The sequence below is a fragment of the Strongylocentrotus purpuratus genome, unplaced genomic scaffold, assembly GCF_000002235.5.
Source record: "Strongylocentrotus purpuratus isolate Spur 01 unplaced genomic scaffold, Spur_5.0 spur5_scaffold_14, whole genome shotgun sequence".
NCBI lineage: Eukaryota > Metazoa > Echinodermata > Echinoidea > Camarodonta > Strongylocentrotidae > Strongylocentrotus > Strongylocentrotus purpuratus.
This window is the reverse complement of record NW_022145599.1, coordinates 26,679,215-26,697,947: the sequence shown is the minus strand read 5'-3', so window position 1 is coordinate 26,697,947 and position 18,733 is coordinate 26,679,215. Positions and strand designations below refer to the sequence as shown.

General features: G+C 37.9%; 2 protein-coding genes across 2 annotated transcripts in view; both read left to right on the top strand.

Moving 5' to 3' along the window:
- The window catches only part of LOC100893704, a 32,803-nt gene extending 32,160 nt beyond the window's left edge, over window positions 1–643 (top strand). Inside the window, exon 12 of the mRNA XM_003730447.3 lies at window positions 555–643. Within this exon, the coding sequence (XP_003730495.3) occupies window positions 555–643 (89 nt within the window). The remainder of the gene's footprint in view (window positions 1–554) is intronic.
- Window positions 644–14,504: 13,861 nt separating this feature from the next.
- LOC105440128 lies at window positions 14,505–17,359 on the top strand. The gene is made up of 5 exons (XM_030984587.1): window positions 14,505–14,692; window positions 14,935–15,056; window positions 15,434–15,704; window positions 16,643–16,887; window positions 17,270–17,359. The coding sequence occupies exons 1-3, from the start codon at window positions 14,577–14,579 to the stop codon at window positions 15,691–15,693; spliced, it is 498 nt and encodes a 165-aa protein (XP_030840447.1). The 5' UTR covers window positions 14,505–14,576; the 3' UTR covers window positions 15,694–15,704; window positions 16,643–16,887; window positions 17,270–17,359.
- The last annotated feature ends 1,374 nt before the right edge of the window (window positions 17,360–18,733 follow it).

Sequence of the window (18,733 nt, the reverse complement as noted above, 5' to 3'; positions counted from 1 at the left end):
GTCACAAACTCCTTTAAGCATCATGGATTTACCTACGAGGTAAGCACGTACATTGTTAGCAGAGATGTCACTCAGGTCAGTTTCCTTTGTCCAGTTATATCGAGACATAGGAAGAGGTAAATTTTGTTTTGCTAAATAGAAGGAGAAAGAGAGGGGCAAGAGAGAGTAAGAGAGAGAGAGAGAGAGAGAGAGAGAGAAAGAGAGAGAGAGAGAGAGAGAGAGAGGGGAGGAGAAGGTGACATGTGAGAGAGTGGATTGATGCCTCAGAAATAGTCCTTTGAAGTTCTCTGGACAGTCAGCTGGCGCTGTTTTTGCTGGAAGGCTGTTGAATTCACAGATAGAAGGTTGGGCAAACTTGTCAATGTCGATCCCGGCCTTGTACATGTGGAGGATCATGTCTTGATTCTTCCCTGTTAGCGATTGGTTATAGGAAAATAAAGCTGCCAAAGGAATGAAAAAGACACGGGTGTTACTTTTTTTGCACCAGTCTAGTAGATAGAACAGGCCAATTAGATTTGAGGATCATGCCAGTCACACTGCTGTTTCTCTTGTAGTCTCCAGCCTAGTGACGCTGGATCATTTCAAAATCCTGGATAACAAGATGTTGAAGAGATCGGAAACGCTGGAGCAGTACTCAAGATAGGGGTGGCTAGGTACATCTCTCATTTATTTATAAATCACATGAAATAAACTTTAACAAAATTAAAATGGCAGAGATTTTGTCAGAGCCAACTCGGAGTCCTTGTGTGATACGTATGAACCACGTATAATATGTGATTTTTATTTTGACTATGGGAACCGCTGGTCTTTTGTCATTCAGTACCCTACTACTAATAGGCCATTTTCGTAATGTAACCAAATTTAATGCATAAGTGTTTGTGATGTGCCCAAATACAAATTATTTCATTCACCTGATAGGAATAATAATATTTCAATAGTCAGAATGCAACTGCATATATTAAGTGTTGCTAGATAGGTCAAACCATAATGTTTGTCCGACCTGGCAACAACTAATGTATGCAGTTTGGGTTCTGTCTATTGAAATACGATTATTCTTACCAGGTGAATGAAACAATTTGTATTGAGGCACTTCACAAAGACTTATGCATTAAATTTGGTTACATTACGAAAATGGCCTATTCCTTGTTATCGCCAACTTCGACAACGTCGATCCATATTTCCGTTCAATATTGTCTTAGCAGATTTCATCACCACCATTGCAGTCATCTTGGTAAACATCGTATTTTCCAAAGACAACTCAAAGGTATAATTGTAGCATTTTGTGTAAACTTATCTTTTATTAAAGACATTGGGAAGGTTTTGTTTAATATTGGTTTTCCGTTTTTATTTTCGTGTTATATTAGGATCTTGTCGCTCATTCAAGAGGTTCTAGGTTAATTCCTTACTCGGTGTTGTATTGACTACAGCAAACTCCCTCGGGAAGTTCGGTATTTGTTATGTTAGTACTGATGAGGTTACCTATGAGTTAAATACTACCATGATATTCCGTTTTTTGATTGGCAGCTGGTCTTTTATTGAAAATTAACTTTAAGGGACATTTAATAAAACAATGCTGTTGATCTGTTTCTGACTGGTATAGTTTTTGGGTGATCCGATATATGCTCTGGCGACGATTGCTCCGGCTTCATTTCAACGAGAGAATGGTGTTACGGTTAGAGTTGCAAGTGGGATTTTCTGTAATATTTAGAATTTTAGATTTAGGGTTACCGAAGGATCGGGGGAGGGGAGAAATATCTCGCGGTGAAGTGGTAGTTTGTAGGCACAAACCCTTATCAGTCGCCAAACATGAACGAGGGTTTGAGCTAATGGAGCTAGGAGACTATACAAAGACCACATTCAATAATCCCTGTACTGTTCACAACCAGTGACTGGCAGATATATACTTTGCTCAAGAGGTTGTAGAAGTTCACGATCAAATATCCGGGAATATATTGACAGGTTTTGTTCTGAAATACACAAGATGTCTAACCGTTATTTCTTGATTTATCTCATGTACATACACTTTTGCCCATACAGTTGGAATCAGGCGCGTACGCAGGGCGGGGGGGGGGGGGGGGGTTAAACCCCTCCCCTTTGGTAATTTAAAAAACAAAAATTATACTTATGGCTGACCTAAAAAAGTTAACCTTACCCCCCCCCCCCCAACGGAGCAAAATGTCATATTTTCAAATTTCGAGACCCCCCAAAAAAAATATATATATCCTCTTACCCCCCCCCCCCCACTTATTCAGCGGCTAGCTGAGTCGTTGCGAAATTTTCGGCCCGATTTAAAAATGTTAACCCCCCCCCCCCCCCTTGAAAAAATCCTGCGTACGCGCCTGGTTGGAATATTTGATTAACCTCTTTTCATGAAATGATTGTGACACTATGATTTATTCTTGATGAATAGTAAAGTTTGTATCTTTTCAGTTCTTTTTTGATCAATCTCTTGCAAACGTATCAGAATGAAAATCAAATCACACTTAATCTTTACAAACTCTATATTGAAACAAAAGTGGATTCGGAGGCATGAAAAAATACTGTCTTTAAAAAAATGTTTAAGCCTTGGTCATTTTAAAGGAAACGCCTATTCGAGGAGATTTCACGTATACAAATGTCACATCTATTGAAGGTTCAAGTGTCACTCAGACACTGATGTCGACTATCGAGTATCGAATATCGAGTATGGCCTCCCCTGACACGGATCAGCGAGTCGTGGCAACTGTCCACAATCATGTTGATGTTGTCAATGGAGAGGGTGTATCACTCTTCGGTCAGATCCTTGGCTAACTCCTGTGGAGTTGGAGGAGTAATGTCCCTCTTAAATGGCTCGGCCTAAGGCATCCCATAATGCTCAATAGGGTTTAAATAAGGGGAGCAAGTAGACCATCGTATCTGCTGAGCCCCCGGTGCATCAAGGAATTATTTCACAACAGCAAGGTGAAATCCGTAATGCGTCTTACAGCTTAAAGTTGTTTCCATACACACTTCTTGCGTGTGGAAGGCATTGGTTCTCCAGGATGACTTGATACACGAAAGCGTTAACATTTCCATACGGCACCACGGTCACCACCGATGGCGTCTTTCCTTCGCAATGAGTACCGGCTCAAACCATCACTGCATGAGCCGTCACCAACTTGGTTTGTTTGATGGATGCAATCATTGTGGAGGTTCTCATCCTGTTATCACCTAGCCCTTGTCTTTAATCTGTACAGTCAAGAATATGACGGCTCTCTTCCCTAACGATTATATGTAGCCAGTGTCCCAAGCTGAATAGTCTTCAGTTTAACTTCAGGGTAACTCGAGCAGGTAGGTATGGATACGAACCTCGGCCATTCGACTTGCTCGGTAACCACGCTGAAGCAATCTTCGATTAACAGTTTGGCGGCAAACGCCCGGTGGGGTCACTCAATGTGACTTCCGGACCGCATGACCGTTACCAAAATCGCGGAAAAAGGGGTCAATTTCAAGCAATGTCCGCGGACAAAATATTCCTCGAAATTAAGAAAATAGGGGCGCACATGTGTCCCCGAAATTGATAAATAGGGGTCAGGAAAAGGGAAAAGAGAAAACCGGGAAGGGAAAAGAGAAAACGGGGAAGAAAAATTCTCGGAGCCGAGTCTTGTCCTTGAAATATGGTAAAATAGGGGTAAATTTGCGAAAGTGTCCTTACAATCTTATAAATAGGGGTATTCCAAAGTACGATTTTGTCCTTGTTTTGACGTAAAAAAGGGGGTTAAATTTCACAAAATGTCCTTGAAATTGACCGCAAAAGGGGGTTATATGCATTGGTGGTAACGGTCATACGTGTCACTCTTTGCAGGGGAGTGACCCCACCGGGGGCAAACGTTGATTCCATGGTGTCACCTCCACAAACGACGAGGGCGGCTCTCTGGCAACTCTTGCAACCGGTTTTTATACAGTACAGATTAAGCAGTTGCCGATCATCACGTCAGGTAGTCAGTTGGGATCGTCCTAGAGATTCATGTGGCCTCGAATTATATCCTCCTCTCGATTACGTTTGAGTATTTTACAGACCGCACTCTGTGATATATTCAAAGGAAATCAGCAAACTCGGCTTGTTTGTGTCCATCCTGTCGGAGGGCAAGCACTCTTTGATGTATTGCCAGTATAGTTGAACGAGGCATAGCCTAAGGAACTTCTGTGTAGTAGTAATGATATTAATATTTCTATAGTAATAATACAAAATAATGAAAACGTAGTACAACATGATATTAAAAAGAATGCTTTGCAGAATTAATGTAACAAACATATTGTAAAACGTGGTTGAGTGGATACGTCGACGGACTCTGTCGATCTTAAGGTCCGCGGTTCGAGTCCCGAGCGGTACTAATGTCCTTTGGTAAGATATTGATCTACATTTTCCACACTCGACCCAGGTGAGGGAAATGGGTACCTGGCTGGAATTGATTCCTTGAGATGCTAGAGCGCCGTAGTGGCTGCCTTGCTAAGGCCAGGGTAATAATCGGGGCAGCGCCAGGAGCGTCACAACGTGAAGGACATGTGCGCTATAATTTATAAGAAGCCACCATTATTATTATTATTAAATTCAACATCTATAGATTGTCAAAAAAGACTCAACAAAAGAAAGTTACGTATATGTGTACCAAAATGTAATAGAGACAAAACGCTACCAAGGAAGGACAATAGACTTTACAGAAATAGTAACAGAGAACCGAAGAGATAGAAGTAGAAACAGAGTAACAAAATAACACGGGTCTGTATAGAGGACATGCATGTTGCGCTATCAAAAGTACAGCTTTATATAGGCATTAATTAAGCTATTAAAAGGTCAATATAAAAAAATATTAAAAAAAACATCTAATGGATATTGTGCAAATCTTTTCTTAGTTTACTTTTAAATGAGACGAGATTAGTTTCGCCTTTTAATTGTCTAGTTTGTACCAAAGCTTTGGACCAGTAAAGACAAAGGTATTTTGGGTGTGAATGGTTCTCAATAGAGGTAAACGGAATTCACTGGACGTCGAGTGAAGTGGAGATTAGAGATTCAAGTTATTTCTCAAGCAAAAAATAATACAATGAATAAGTATACCACAATAAAATATAAAATGAAACAAGACACATATAACTGTAATGGCACGAGAAAAGAGGAATTAGCTAGAAGCAGAGCTTGTTGAAGTATAAGTTCCTCAGAGGCTGTTTAATAATACGTCTTGAAAACAACATATACATGTACGTGGTCATTCCTATAAAATAAGCCATCAATTAATTCAGGTAGGCTGTTGGTAGTATAATCACACATGAACTGACCCAATTGAAATAAGTACAAATCTCTCATTTTGGATATTTGATTATTAAAAAATAAGATATGAGTATGCGCTAGTGGATGGAGATTGAAAACAATTCTGAGTGTCTTCTTTTGCATTAATAAGAGTTTATCTCTATTAAAGGGATCGTTTAACAATGTTCAATCTAAGATACACGACCCTACGTGCTATCAGTGTCTGTGATATGGTGTCATATTGAAGTCCTAAAAAAATCGCGCTTCAAAATGATCAAGAAGTGCCTCAAAACAGTAAAAATCTTTGAGTGACCGGTTTTACCATACTCGTTTTCCCCAATAGACTGTATTGTTATGAAAACCGTTTGGCAAACGGTTTTCAAAATTTGTAATTCCAATCATAAATATATTGATAATCAGACAGGCGATCGGCTTGTAAAAGTCATGGGGTTCCTGACTGACCTAAAGGTTTATACTTGATTGCAGCATGAGCTAAATCCAGGATTTTGTTTCAGAATCTGAGACAAAGTTACCGGATCCCTTTAAGGTTTGGTGTGTGTTACCCCACGTTAAAATGCCGTAGTTCAAGTAAGGTAATATCAAACTTGAATAAAGTGTGACTAGAGCAGATGAGGGCAATTAATTTGTTTTAAATATTTTATTTGGGACACTAATATCACGTGACATGTATCACGTAAGAGCACACTCTTTCTTTTTTTCCCCCTGGAATTGGAAAATTACGTCGTCAGATATTTCGTTCAATGGCTTGGGGGGGGGGGGGGGGGAGGAACACTTATTTTGCTTTGCCTCCTTTAAATAGTATATTTTATTTATGTTTACAATTAAAAAAAAATGAGGAGGGGTTTAACAATCTCGAAATACAAATTGATGCACTAGAGCGTCTGACACGATTGTTCAAATCAAATATTCAGAAAATCTACCAAACACTTCAAACTGAAGTGATGGTTGTAACACAAAATCAACTTCAACTAAAAAAAAATTAAACTAGACATTGAATTCGTCAAGGAGAAGAATAAGCTATCATCGAGAAAAAACACATGTAGAAACTCAATGAGAGATTTAGTCTCTTTTTTTAAATGCCCCAAGATACATGAACAGATTGTTTTAATCATCAGGAATTAGATGTTAATTTTCCTTTTAATACATGAATATTCATAACTGTGGAATGACATGACTGGAAGAATAGTGAAAGCACTAATCCCTTGTTCCATATAGGCTCCCTTGAAACTCTAGTTTTCCCCTGAAAACCGGACATTAAATTGCTGAGAGCATTCAATCATTTTAATGAAGATTTGATGTCAAGATTAAATGTGACAAACTTCTTCAAGCGTTACGGATTTACCTAGAACGTGATAAGCACGTACATTAATAGCAGAGATTTCACTCACCTCAGCTTTATGTAACACGTACAAGCAGAAACCACAATGGCAGATTTTGCAGTCTTAATCTTATAGACCTAATACTACGCTTTAAAGTGTGGGAGCTCATAATTCGCCAAAAGTTTAATGGCAAAATTTGACTATTGTATCATAATGTAAAAGCGGATTTCAATTAAGACACACTTCTGCCAAGTTTCCCCCCCCCCAAAAAAAGAGTTAACAATTTGGGTTTGCTGTCGTAAAGTCGAAAACCTTAATTTGTATTCTTTCATCAATATCGACTTGAAAGTCCTTGCAGAAATGTGTTTTAAATGACATCCTCTTTTCAATATCATACAATTTAAGTGAAATTTTGGCATAAAATGTTTGGAACTCCCAACAGTTTAGAGGGGGCTTTAAGGTGTGTTTGTTCTCGTTTCCCCCTGAAAACTGGCAATTAAACTTGCTGAGAGCATTTCGATTTTAATGAAGATTTGGTGTCAAGATTTGATGTCACTAACTCCTTTAAGAGTTTTGTATGTACCTAGTTCGTGATAAGCACGAACATTAATAGCAGAGACGTCGCTCAGATCAGTTTCCTTTGTCCAGCATAATATATATCGAGACATGATAATAATAAATTAAATCTGTCAGACTTGACACTCGTCCCCGACTATTATCCTGGCTTTATAGCATGACTGTCATTGCGGTGCTCTAACATCTCATGGAATTAATTCCTGCCAGGTAGACTAAAGTGGAAATTCGATTTTTTTTTTTTCCTAATTAGAAGGAGGGAGAGGGAAAGAGAGAGTAATAGAGAGAGAGAGAGAGTAATAGAGAGAGAGAGGGAGAGAGAGAGAGAGAGAGAGAGAGAGAGAGAGGTGAGGTGATGAAGGTGAAGGTAATTAGAGAGTGGGTTAAGCCATTACGTGCCTCAGGAGTAGTCATTTGAATTTCTATTGACAGTCACCTTGCACTGTATTTGCTGGAAGGCTGTTGAATCCAAGGATAGCGGGTTGGCAGTGAAAATTTGCCTGTATGTCGCTCCCAGTTTCGTACATGTGGAGGATCATGTCATGATTATTCGATGTTTGCGATTGGTGATAGGAAAATAAAGCTGCCAGCTGAATGGTAGAAAGGCCGTTCTTATATTTTTCACAAGTCTCCTAGCCTCGTAGATAGAACAGACCACTGACATTTGAGGATCATACTGCTGATTCTCTTGTAGTCTCCTGTACTCTTGACGTTTCCAAGATCCTGGATACCTGAGATATTGTACAGATCGCAGACGCTGGAACAGCACTCAAGATAGAGGAAACTAGGGACATCATTTTTTTTTATAATTCTAATGAAATAAACTATACTTCAAACAAAAATTAAAATGGAAGACATGTCGTCAGCGCAAACTTCGAATTATACATCTGTTACGTCCTCAAACTCAATGTGTGATATATCTCTACCAAGTTTATATACGCCTTTCATTCTGACTGTGGGAATCGCTGGTCTGTTGTCATTCAGTACTCTACTACTAATACCCTGTCATCGCCGACTTCGACAACGTAGATTTATATTTCAGTTCAATATGGTCTTAGCAGATTTCATTACTACCATTGCAGTAACCTTGGTAAACATCGTATCTTATGAAGGCAACCCAAGGGTATCATTGTAGCCATTTTGTTTTAAAGACCATATAGTAAGGTTTTTTCAATTGTTTGTTTTCTTCAAATTGTCGTGTTATATTAGTGAAGGCTCTTGACATGTTTACAATGATCCCTTTAGGTTTTTTTAACCATTGTAGCCCGTCTCGACCCAGGTGTATCACATGGGAACCTGGTAATGCTGGGGTATTGACTATAGCAAGCTTCAGTCGGGAAGCGCAGTACTTTTTTTGTTAATACTGATGAGGATACTACCTATGAGTTAAATACTACCATGGTATTACGTTATATTTCTATACTACGTGATATTTCTGACAGGTATAGTTTATAGGTGATCTGACAAAATTATGCTTTGATTACGATTGCTTCGGCTTAATTTCGTCCAGGGCATTGTGTTCAGATTAGGGTTGCCATTTGATTTATCTGTATTATATTTAGAGGTTTAGAGTAATATAAGGGTTAACGAAGGGTCGGGTGGAGGAATATCTCGCGGTGGAGTGGTATGTTATAGGCACAAACCTTTGTCAGTCGCCATGCATGAACGAGGGTCTGAGCTAATGGAGCTAGGAGACTATACACAGACCACATTCAATAATCCCAGTACTGTTCACAACCAGTGACTGACAGATATACTTTGCTCAAGACTTTATGAAACTGTGTTTAAGTGTCAACAGGCAGTAGGTGCATGCCCGTAGACTAGTGGAGTAGGCCGGTAGTAGGAAGGAGTAATGGTATAACGGACTCAAATTCTACGACCAAATAACCCAGAAATATTGGACCGGTTTTGTTTCGAACTACACAAGATGTCTACCCGTTATTTCTTGATTTCTCTAATGTACGAAAATGATGTACGAAAATGATGCATTAAAAGTACGTTTATTGTATTGTAACCGTATTGTGGAGGTTTCGTGGCTTAGTGGTTCGGTCACTTAATTGACTCTCAGTCTAAGAGATGAGGGTTCGTATCCCAGCCTAGTACAAACGACCCTTGGCTAGACATTAATCCCCATTCGTGCCATTTTCTATCCATGAGTACCTGCCAATCGATGGGTAAACAAATAAATGCAGGGCTCTCTGGAAGCACCGATTCTACTGAAGTTTCACTACGGGGTAAACAAGTATTTAATATTATTATTATTATTTATCTTTCATTCACCAATTTATCAACAGCGTGGATTGGTTCGGGTACGAGTCATGATAGTAATCGGAACCAATGTGTCCCTTATCAACATCTTCTTTGTTGCTCTCTATCAGCTCATCACCATTCGGATCGACCCCTTTGGTGTACGCAACATCATCACCACTCCAAGATGCTTTGTCGCCTGTATCGCATCTTGGTTAACTGCTTTCTCTGCTTTTACGATAGTGATGCAGAACTTGGCGCCACCATTTCGCAAATGGTATTATGTTGTTTCACGGGTGCAAGTATTTGCCTGATCTATCACGCTGTTGCTAAGGCTCCATGCAATGACAACATCCAGATGATGGAGAGAAAAAGAGAAAACAAACAACTTCTTCGGACATTCGCTTTAGTGTATGGAACAACTTTGATTTCTGCTACTTTGTCTTTAGCTTTATCGATCAGATTGAAACAAGACAGTTCGTATTACATACGTGACATCTCTTTCGGAGATTGTCTGTACTTTATAGTGTTCGAGTGTAGTGTTTTGAATTTGATTACAAATTCTGTGCTGTATTGGTGGAGATTAAAAGAATTTCGTTCGATTCTGTCTTGCAACAAAAACAGGGTGGTACCATTAAATATCGACGAAAGATTATAGTAATTTGTTGTCAATTGATGAGGATTCAAGAGTCTGAAGAAGAATAAATATTCGCATTCGTTTTACAATGTAATAAAAAAGCATGTTATAACTGGTGAGCCGTCAAAGTTGTTGATAACCGAAATCACATTAACTACATAAATGATGTCACTTGTATTTTGGGGAAATTTGTACTTTGCAAATGTTTGTTTAATGTATTTTTGAAGCAGAAGTTCACAATTGTTTTTACTTTGAAAAACACTACTTTTGATAATAATCTTCATACTTCATATTAAATCACTTTGTTTCAGTTCGGTGTTATAGTATATCCCAGTTGGGAGAGGGGGGGCAATGGTACATTGTATATGTTTGCTAAATATATTTTTGAAGCAGAAATTCCTAATTTTTGATGCTTTGAAAAATACTACTATAATTTGAAAATAATCTTTGTTCTAAATAACCTTTTTCCTCGGTTTGGTATTATTGTTGGTTCTCCTCTGTATGAAAACCTACCCATGACTGCTTTTTATTTCATTCTTAGAGGGTTATTGTGAGAATATAATATATATTTATTTTCTTCAAGCACAAAACTTTCTGTTTTCAGAGTAGAGGGTTTAATTTTTGCATGTGATTTAATATAAAAAGAATTAAAACGAAGGCAAGAAAAATGAAAAGCTACATGGCATCTATATATGTACAAACTTTATCCACGTACATTTCTGATGTGTATATAATTATATCGTTTTTGTTGTTGTTAATTTATGAATTTCTTGAATATAAGTTGAAGATAATTGCTCCAAAAATAAAAAATTCTCAGAAGGAATACAACTTCTAAAGAAAAAAAAAATCCTGATGAAATAGCTTACCCAATAAACAAAATCACGTGGAAATCACGTCAATACCAAGGTATCGACTTGAGGAGAGTTACGTTATTCAAACACCGGACATTTACGTAAATGTGTTAATACATTTATTGCACTAGGTCACTTAAAACACACGTACACTAAATCACGCAATTGTCACTGCAATATCACCATTATAATAACGTGATTATCACTACCTTGAAGACCATGGTTTGTAAACCTAATACTCCCGTGTTTGTTTGGTTATGAAATTACATCTTCATAAACGAAATTATCGCGTCACAGAAACACGTGAAGCGTTAGTGATAGTTTTAGTCAAAATATCTGCGTGAAATTCACGTGAACATTACGAGGCTGACTTGAGATGAATCATGTTCTTCATTCACGTGAAATTTACGTCGAAGAGGAAATATGTTACTGTAACCCGCTTGATATTCTTGTTTTTTTTACTACAGAAAAGTCTTGATTTATACAACATAAAAAGCCAACCCCAAAATAATAGCGCAAAGCAAGTGTTAATGAAAAACCCCACAGTTTTATGCATATGCGCAAAAGTAACTTCCAATTACAAATACTTCGTGTTAATGGAAAATAAATTATTGCTTGGTTTTCCATTTAGTTATACAAGTGTTGATTGCAATTGGAAGTTACTAAAATATTTTAATCTACGTCTGAAAATGATGTTGTAAATCTCTGTAAAATACTTCCAGGTTTCGCACTATTTTTGTTTGTGTTTTGAAAAGTAAAAATAACCGCATTACAGATTAAGAAGGAAAAAAAGAAGGAAACATGGAATAGAAGATTCGTAAGAAGGCAGTGTTCACATATAATTTTAAGCAGTTGTGTCAATTAAGGCAAATAGTAAAATAAAATTGTCTTCATCATTTCGCTTTTGTAGAGTTTCTTTGACGACCTTTCCTTTGTACTTTGATTATATATTGATTTGTCACAGGCGCGTACGCAGGGGTGTTATGCCCATGGCTGACCTAAAAAAGGTGACCTTACCCCCCCCCCCAACGCAGAAAAATTTCAAGACAAAAAAAAAAAAAAAATGTCCTCTTACCCCCCCCCCCCGCTTATTCAGCGGCTGGCTGAGTCGTTGCGATTTTTTTTGGGATCAAAAAAAAAAAAAGTGTCCTCTTACTCTTAATATAATAATGTACTTTTACCAGTCTCTTTTTTTAGGTAAAAGATCATATCATGTTTTGTGTGGTTTTGAATAAAATGAACTTGAACTTACCTGATCGTAAATACTTTAGCCCCCCCCCCCCCCCACTTTTTAAAACGTTTCGCGGGGCTTGTTTTGTATGTTTGTTTGCAGTTATTTCGATGATAGCCTACGATCTACAACATCTAATGTATCTAATGTATGTCGCAACCTTGGTGTGTTTCTCGACTCAAACATGAAAATGTCTACTCAAATTCAATATGTCTCAAAATCAGTACGTTATCAGTTACGCAATTTGGGTTTTATTCGTAAATATCTTAACCGTGGTGCCACCGAGAAAATTACTCATGCTTTGATTTCTTCTCGCTTGGATTTTGGTAATGGCCTTTTGTTTAGTTCGCCTCACAACCTACTCGCAAAATTACAAAGATTACAAAATGCTGCTGCTCGTGTCGTGACCCTGTCCAACAAGTACAGTCACATCACACCAGTCCTCAAATCACTCCATTGGTTGCCCGTAGAAAAACGTGTTGTTTTCAAGATTATTTTGCTATTATTTCACTGTATACATGGCTCTGCTCCGCAGTATAACATCGGCTTGATTAAGCATTACTTTTCTTCTAGACAGCTACGTTCTCAAAACTCTGGCTTACTTGTTACTCCTAGGGTTAAAACAAAGTGGGGGGAACGAACCTTCGCTCATGCTGGGCCTTCGTTATGGAATACTCTCCCTCAATGGGTTAAGAATAGCAGTTCTGCTGAGGTGTTAAAAAACAATCTTAAGAAATATCTGTTTAATTTAGCTTATAATTGATTACCATCACCTTTCATGTCTGTACCTTTCCTATCGCACTTTGTATAAATGTATCATGTATGTATTTCATCTTTTGCACAAGCTGCGCCTTGAGCATTTGACTGTCAAGTGGATTTGGCGCCTTATAAATCATATGTATTATTATTATTATTAACAGATAGAGGTCATGGAAAATACGTAATCAAAAGTGAATTCCATGACATGCATGGTACCTACACAAGTGAAAGTATTATTTTCAAAAGGGGGAATCGTAACGCACCGCTATCACATTAGCAGCGATTATTCTCAAATCCAAAAAGCGCCATCTCCAAAATCTGTTGGAAATTGGGGTCATTTAAACTCGTACCATGTGTTAATAGACCAGTTCACGGTTAGCACATTACTGCAATGACCCCGAATATCCACAGATCTTCAAACATGAAGAGGTCCCACTTTGTAAATTTTTGAAATAATCACTCCTACAGCGATGGATGTGCTACATAAATAGCCCTTTTTTCCCCCTTTTTCAAAGAATACTTCCACCTGTGTATCATGGAGTGCATAAATGAATAATGATTACATAACTTTCATGAGCACGTATCCAGTATTTCGTCTCCGTGTATTTCACAATTTGTTCTGCAATGACCTTTTTCTGCTCATGCTCAGATTGCGACCGTGAACTGGCTTAAACAAATTGGTCTATTGGTAGAATCTGGACTGGGTAGAAAACACAAGTGATGTGATGTTTGGGTGATTATAGAAGGGTGAATCTTTGTTTGTCTCATGGCAAATCAATACAACATTCCAATTCAACAGATTGTACACATTGACGAAATAGGGGAAATACATGTAAGTCTATTATGCGGTCTGATTGTTTGACGATTTTAGTGATATCAAAAAAGAAATATTTATCACACTTTGCTCACTTTCTTCTTCTTTTCCTTCTAACTGTCTCCTCTGACCAGGCACGTAGCCAGAGTTTGATGTTTGTTTGTTTGTTTGTGTTTTTTTTTTTGGGGGGGGCACACACATGTAATCGATCGAGGTTTAAAAAAGGTGTCTAAAAAATTTCAACCGTTCTTGGAGAAAAAAAATTGGGGGGCACATGCCCCCCCCCCCTCCCTCCGTGGCTACGTGCCTGCCTCTGACATCGATTTTGTTTGCAGGTTTATTGTTGCGTGTCCATCAAAATGAAAGAAAGGCGTTCACGTCATACGGGGCACACTTTACTGATCACCCATGCAGGAGCACAATAGTTATGTCCAGTACATGAATAACCTTATAATGCTCTATCAATCAACAGCTGAAGACGATAGCTTCAAGCAATTCCTCTACAAATCAGACGATAGAAAGTACGAGGTTCGCTGGAATTCCAACCTTATATTAGCATGACAATAGATTGTACCACAGTGGGCTCAATAGCATGACAGTTATCACCAGTATATTTTTGGAACCCGTTGCCATTATTAAATGCCTTTGTCTTGGGTGAATGTGATTCGTTCGTCCGCTCAAATCACGTGATGCATTCAAAGAAACCGCCCGCGCAAATCGAATTTTAGGTTTCGTGTAAGATGAGGAGCTAGAAATCTGCCTGTCTCTGCTAGATTCTGTCCTAGACAAGTCGCTTGGAGATTTTTACTTAGTTTTTGCTTCGTAATTGAATTCGTCGTCGTCGTATTGCTTAGTGTCATAATGATTGCTAACCGGTACAACGATAACTGTGTGGAGTATACCCAGAAGGGTACGCGTTGTTTGAGGAAGGTACCCCTAGCCTTAGGAATTGAAGGAGAGTGCTGGCAACACCGTCAGTAAGTACACAATAATCTCCTAAATTAAAACCCAATTTACCAACCATAGTTGATTATACATTCAAGAAGTATAATGACCCCTAAATGAGTTGACATAGGTTTCTTTAGAGTCATCCTTTGTCAAATTACCTAATCAAAAGTGTTAAAAAATTGTAACATGTGCACTTTATAATTATTTGCAATCTCTTATTATTGGCAATCTAGTAGTAATATGTCCTTGTTGTATGTTTCCTGTATTACAGACAGCCAGCCGAGGTCCAGTGCTCTGCACATACTGGGCTTCATGGGAATGGCAGACGTTGCAGCCGGCGTGGACGTCACACGCTAGACGAAAACGCCGTTGAACTCTACTGCACGCAACACGGTATGTATTTATTCAAAGTAAACCTCTCAAAATTACTGTTACTTCTCATTTGTTTAAAAGACAGTCTTGTGGACCATAGACCTTTACTGGTTAAAAATAGTATGTATAGAATCGTGAATATTGATTCATGACGAAAATATTTTGAGACTAATTACACTGCCCCTATAGCTGTAACTTCTAAGTATGTAAGATGATGGATCATTCAAAGTGTACGTTTTGTACTGTGACAGGTTAAGGAGTTGGGCCACCATTTGGCCTTTTTTAGGGGGGGGTAGATCTATATAACGAATATCAATGGAGAATCGTGTATTTTAATGTCATCTGTGAAATGCCATGAAGCACATCCTAACCATTTATATTTTGCTTGGTTTATACAGTCAACAAGTTGCATCGCGAGAACGGTCGTGCGGAGGTCGTTTCTGCTAATCGCCAACAGCAGGATGAACAGCGTAGGAGGGCGGAGGAGCGTGAGCAACTCCACCCGAGACGAAGGTCACCGCGTCTGGTAGAGCGAGAGATCGCAGCTGCCGCCGCTGTTCAGCTCGCCGCAGAGAGGGAGCAACGTCGTGCCGCCAATCGGGCAAACCAGAACCTGCGGAGGTCGGCCCGGATTGCCGCGAGGCGAGGCAATGTGTGATAATAGCCTGGGTAAGTAAAATTACTTTATTTCTACGCTCGCCTATTTTTATAATTATAACAATACCCCCCCCCCCCCTCCCCAAAAAATAGACGAGCATACAATGTATTCAAAGTATAATTATGTACCTAAACAAAAGATCTCAAATTTGAAGACTTGTGAATCTGCCCAAACTTTACCAACATAGCAGCAACTGTTTATCTTTAGTTGAAACAAAGTGAGCCGAGGTGGTTTCAATGTTTCTTTTATCATCGATCCCTAAAGGGCCTTAACAGCAACATGTTATTTGCCACTTATATATAGGGGGTTCTGAAAATGAATTAAACTGAATGCATATTCTGTTGTTAAGTACGTTAAAAAGAAGTATGAAACCAAAGATCTGGCTCATAATGAAATTAAAGGGGATGTATGTACTCCCTGATATTAAGTTGGTTTTAATAGAAGCAGATAAATGAGAGAAACAGGCCAGTGAAAGTTTGAACATATTAAACCGATTGAAAATTAGAAAATTATTATGGGAGCAAGCAATCAAACACAATTGGCGATTCTGACGTTTCACGTGACGTGAGCCCGCCTCCCGGTGTCCTTTCCCCCAAAAATCCTAAAAACGTATATTTTCACTTAATAAATGTTTCAATCATATATTAACCCTAAGTATAATCATTGCAAGTTTGGTTTTATACAACCCCTGTATGAAACGTTTCTATTCCGTCATCAATAACTAAGAGAATTTTAAAAATATATATATCTGTATAGAGCAAGTAGGAGAGGAGCTTACATGATGACAGCTTAACACATTCATAACTTTCATATTCTTAATTTGATATTGCACTACTTTGTTTATCTCATTTTTATGGTTTAATTACAACCAACTTGATATCAGGGTGGACTCCCATTTTTAGTATGAATGATTTTTTTTTTAAACTCACTTTGTTCTTCTTTCCTACAGACTGATTCGCAGAAGCAGCAGGGGGGAGACCGAGGGGGGATACTGGGTCGAACACTGCTGAGGTTCTCGGGACGTAAACGCCTTGCTATAGGAATAGTAGGGAGGAAGCCGAGACGGGTAGTGCATGGTCACTCAAACAAGGCCCGCTGCACTATCGTGGTCAAGAAAGACTGGGTGTGGTCAGTCGGGGTAGACGCCGGAGGCCATTCTCTTTCTTTGACCGCCTGTAAATTATTTCCAAGAAGGTATGTGTACTGTTCATTATTAGGCTTCATACAGTGTATGTTTGAAATAGTAATTAGTTCTTTATAACATTCTAGCAGTACATGGTGGGTCTTCATGTTTGCTTCTGTTTGCATATGTCCTCATCATTTTGGAGAGTATGCAACTGCTATGTTTCCTTTATTTTATAATTAGTAAATGTAGGGCCGAAAGGTGAAAAATATTTTAATATTTGTTCAAGATACTTGGAAATAAATTTTATTTTAAAATGAATGTATAAACTTGCTATATACTATACCTAACAAAATGTCATAATTTGTCTTTGAGTTTTAAGATTGTATCTGCCCCATCATATTTCCTTTGAGATGCCTAATACAGCATTCTGTTTATCTCTTTATTCCACAGATCAGGCCTCACCGTGGGACGCGCACACACGTCGTAGGTATGCAGGTATTTCAATGTCTACCTTGTGACAATATGTTCCTATTCACCAGATCTGTTTACCCCTATACCTCCTAATGGGAGTCATGTATATCTATGAGTTTGACACGTTGGTTACTAAGTTGTGAATATTTGGTCGAAAATCTTTTTGAAATATACATTATATTGTTTTAACAAAGGATTCAGAAGTTGTCTTTTTTGGTAAGTCTTACTTATTGGGTTTTGCAATCATCCCTCTCATAAAAGCAGTTGTACTGATATTTCAAATTGTATCTTGTTGTAAGAGTTACACTTGGCAGGAGTTGTCCAATTACCCAGTTCGTAATTAGCACGAAATATCCACTGAATATCTGAACATGAAGAGACCCAACATGATCCTTAAAGTGGAGGGGTCAGGTGAATGTCTTTTATCTCCATTTAGAGACAACTTTACCTGTGTATCATGAAATATAAATGGTGCATGAAATAAAAATGAATATTTGAACATGAGCATGTATCCAGTATTTTTTTCCATATTTTTTAAAACCAAAAACAAATTTAGACTGCAATTACAAACTGGCTTGTTTTAGGATGTGTACCGGTACTTGTGGAAAGATTGTACTTTCATGTGGAATATCAGAAAATGCACAAAAGAATTAGAAAAGAAGATTCCAACAACTAATGATTTTATACGAAGATGGTTTCAAACTAATAAAATGAAATACTATTAAAAAATATCAAATTAAAAAAGATAAGAAAAATTAAGAATAAAAATATAAAATGAAAAAAATGATTTAATTGAATAGAATACATTTTTTTTATAAAAAGGGTTAGAAATGCGAAGTTTCAAACAGTAAAACCACTTTAATCATTAAGCATTACTGATCATAAGAGTTTTCCAGGGCATTGAAACAAATAAGTTAAATCTCAGTTTCTAATTGCAATTACTTGATTAAAATTTCTTATACATTATATCCAATTTATGCATATATAGGTTCTACTCACTTATAACAAATCCCATTCCGTTTCTCTTTTTGTCGCGGACTGTTCTCAATCCTATCTTTTAAAGGGGTGCATATTCCCGACATCTTACAATTTAAGTCACCTCTCACCTTTATGCGTGGCTGGGGTAAAATAGTTGTCCATTAATAGTTGAGTATGAGACAGTATTTTAATTTGTTGATTTTAGTATATTATTCAAAGTTACCATAATACGTAGTAGCATGACATCGGACACAAAATATATCGTGTTCACTATTTTCAGGTATACGGCCCCAGTAAATCCCATGTGTGGTCTCTAATATGATTGGTTATACTCTCTGTGAAATGAAATATTTTTATCCTTTTTCCTTCTCCGCTAATCTTTACAGTTTGTCTCTTCAATCTTATTCAATTGCTTTTATTGTGGGTTGTTTTTGTTGTTCGTCTAGTAGGATAGGATTCCTTTTA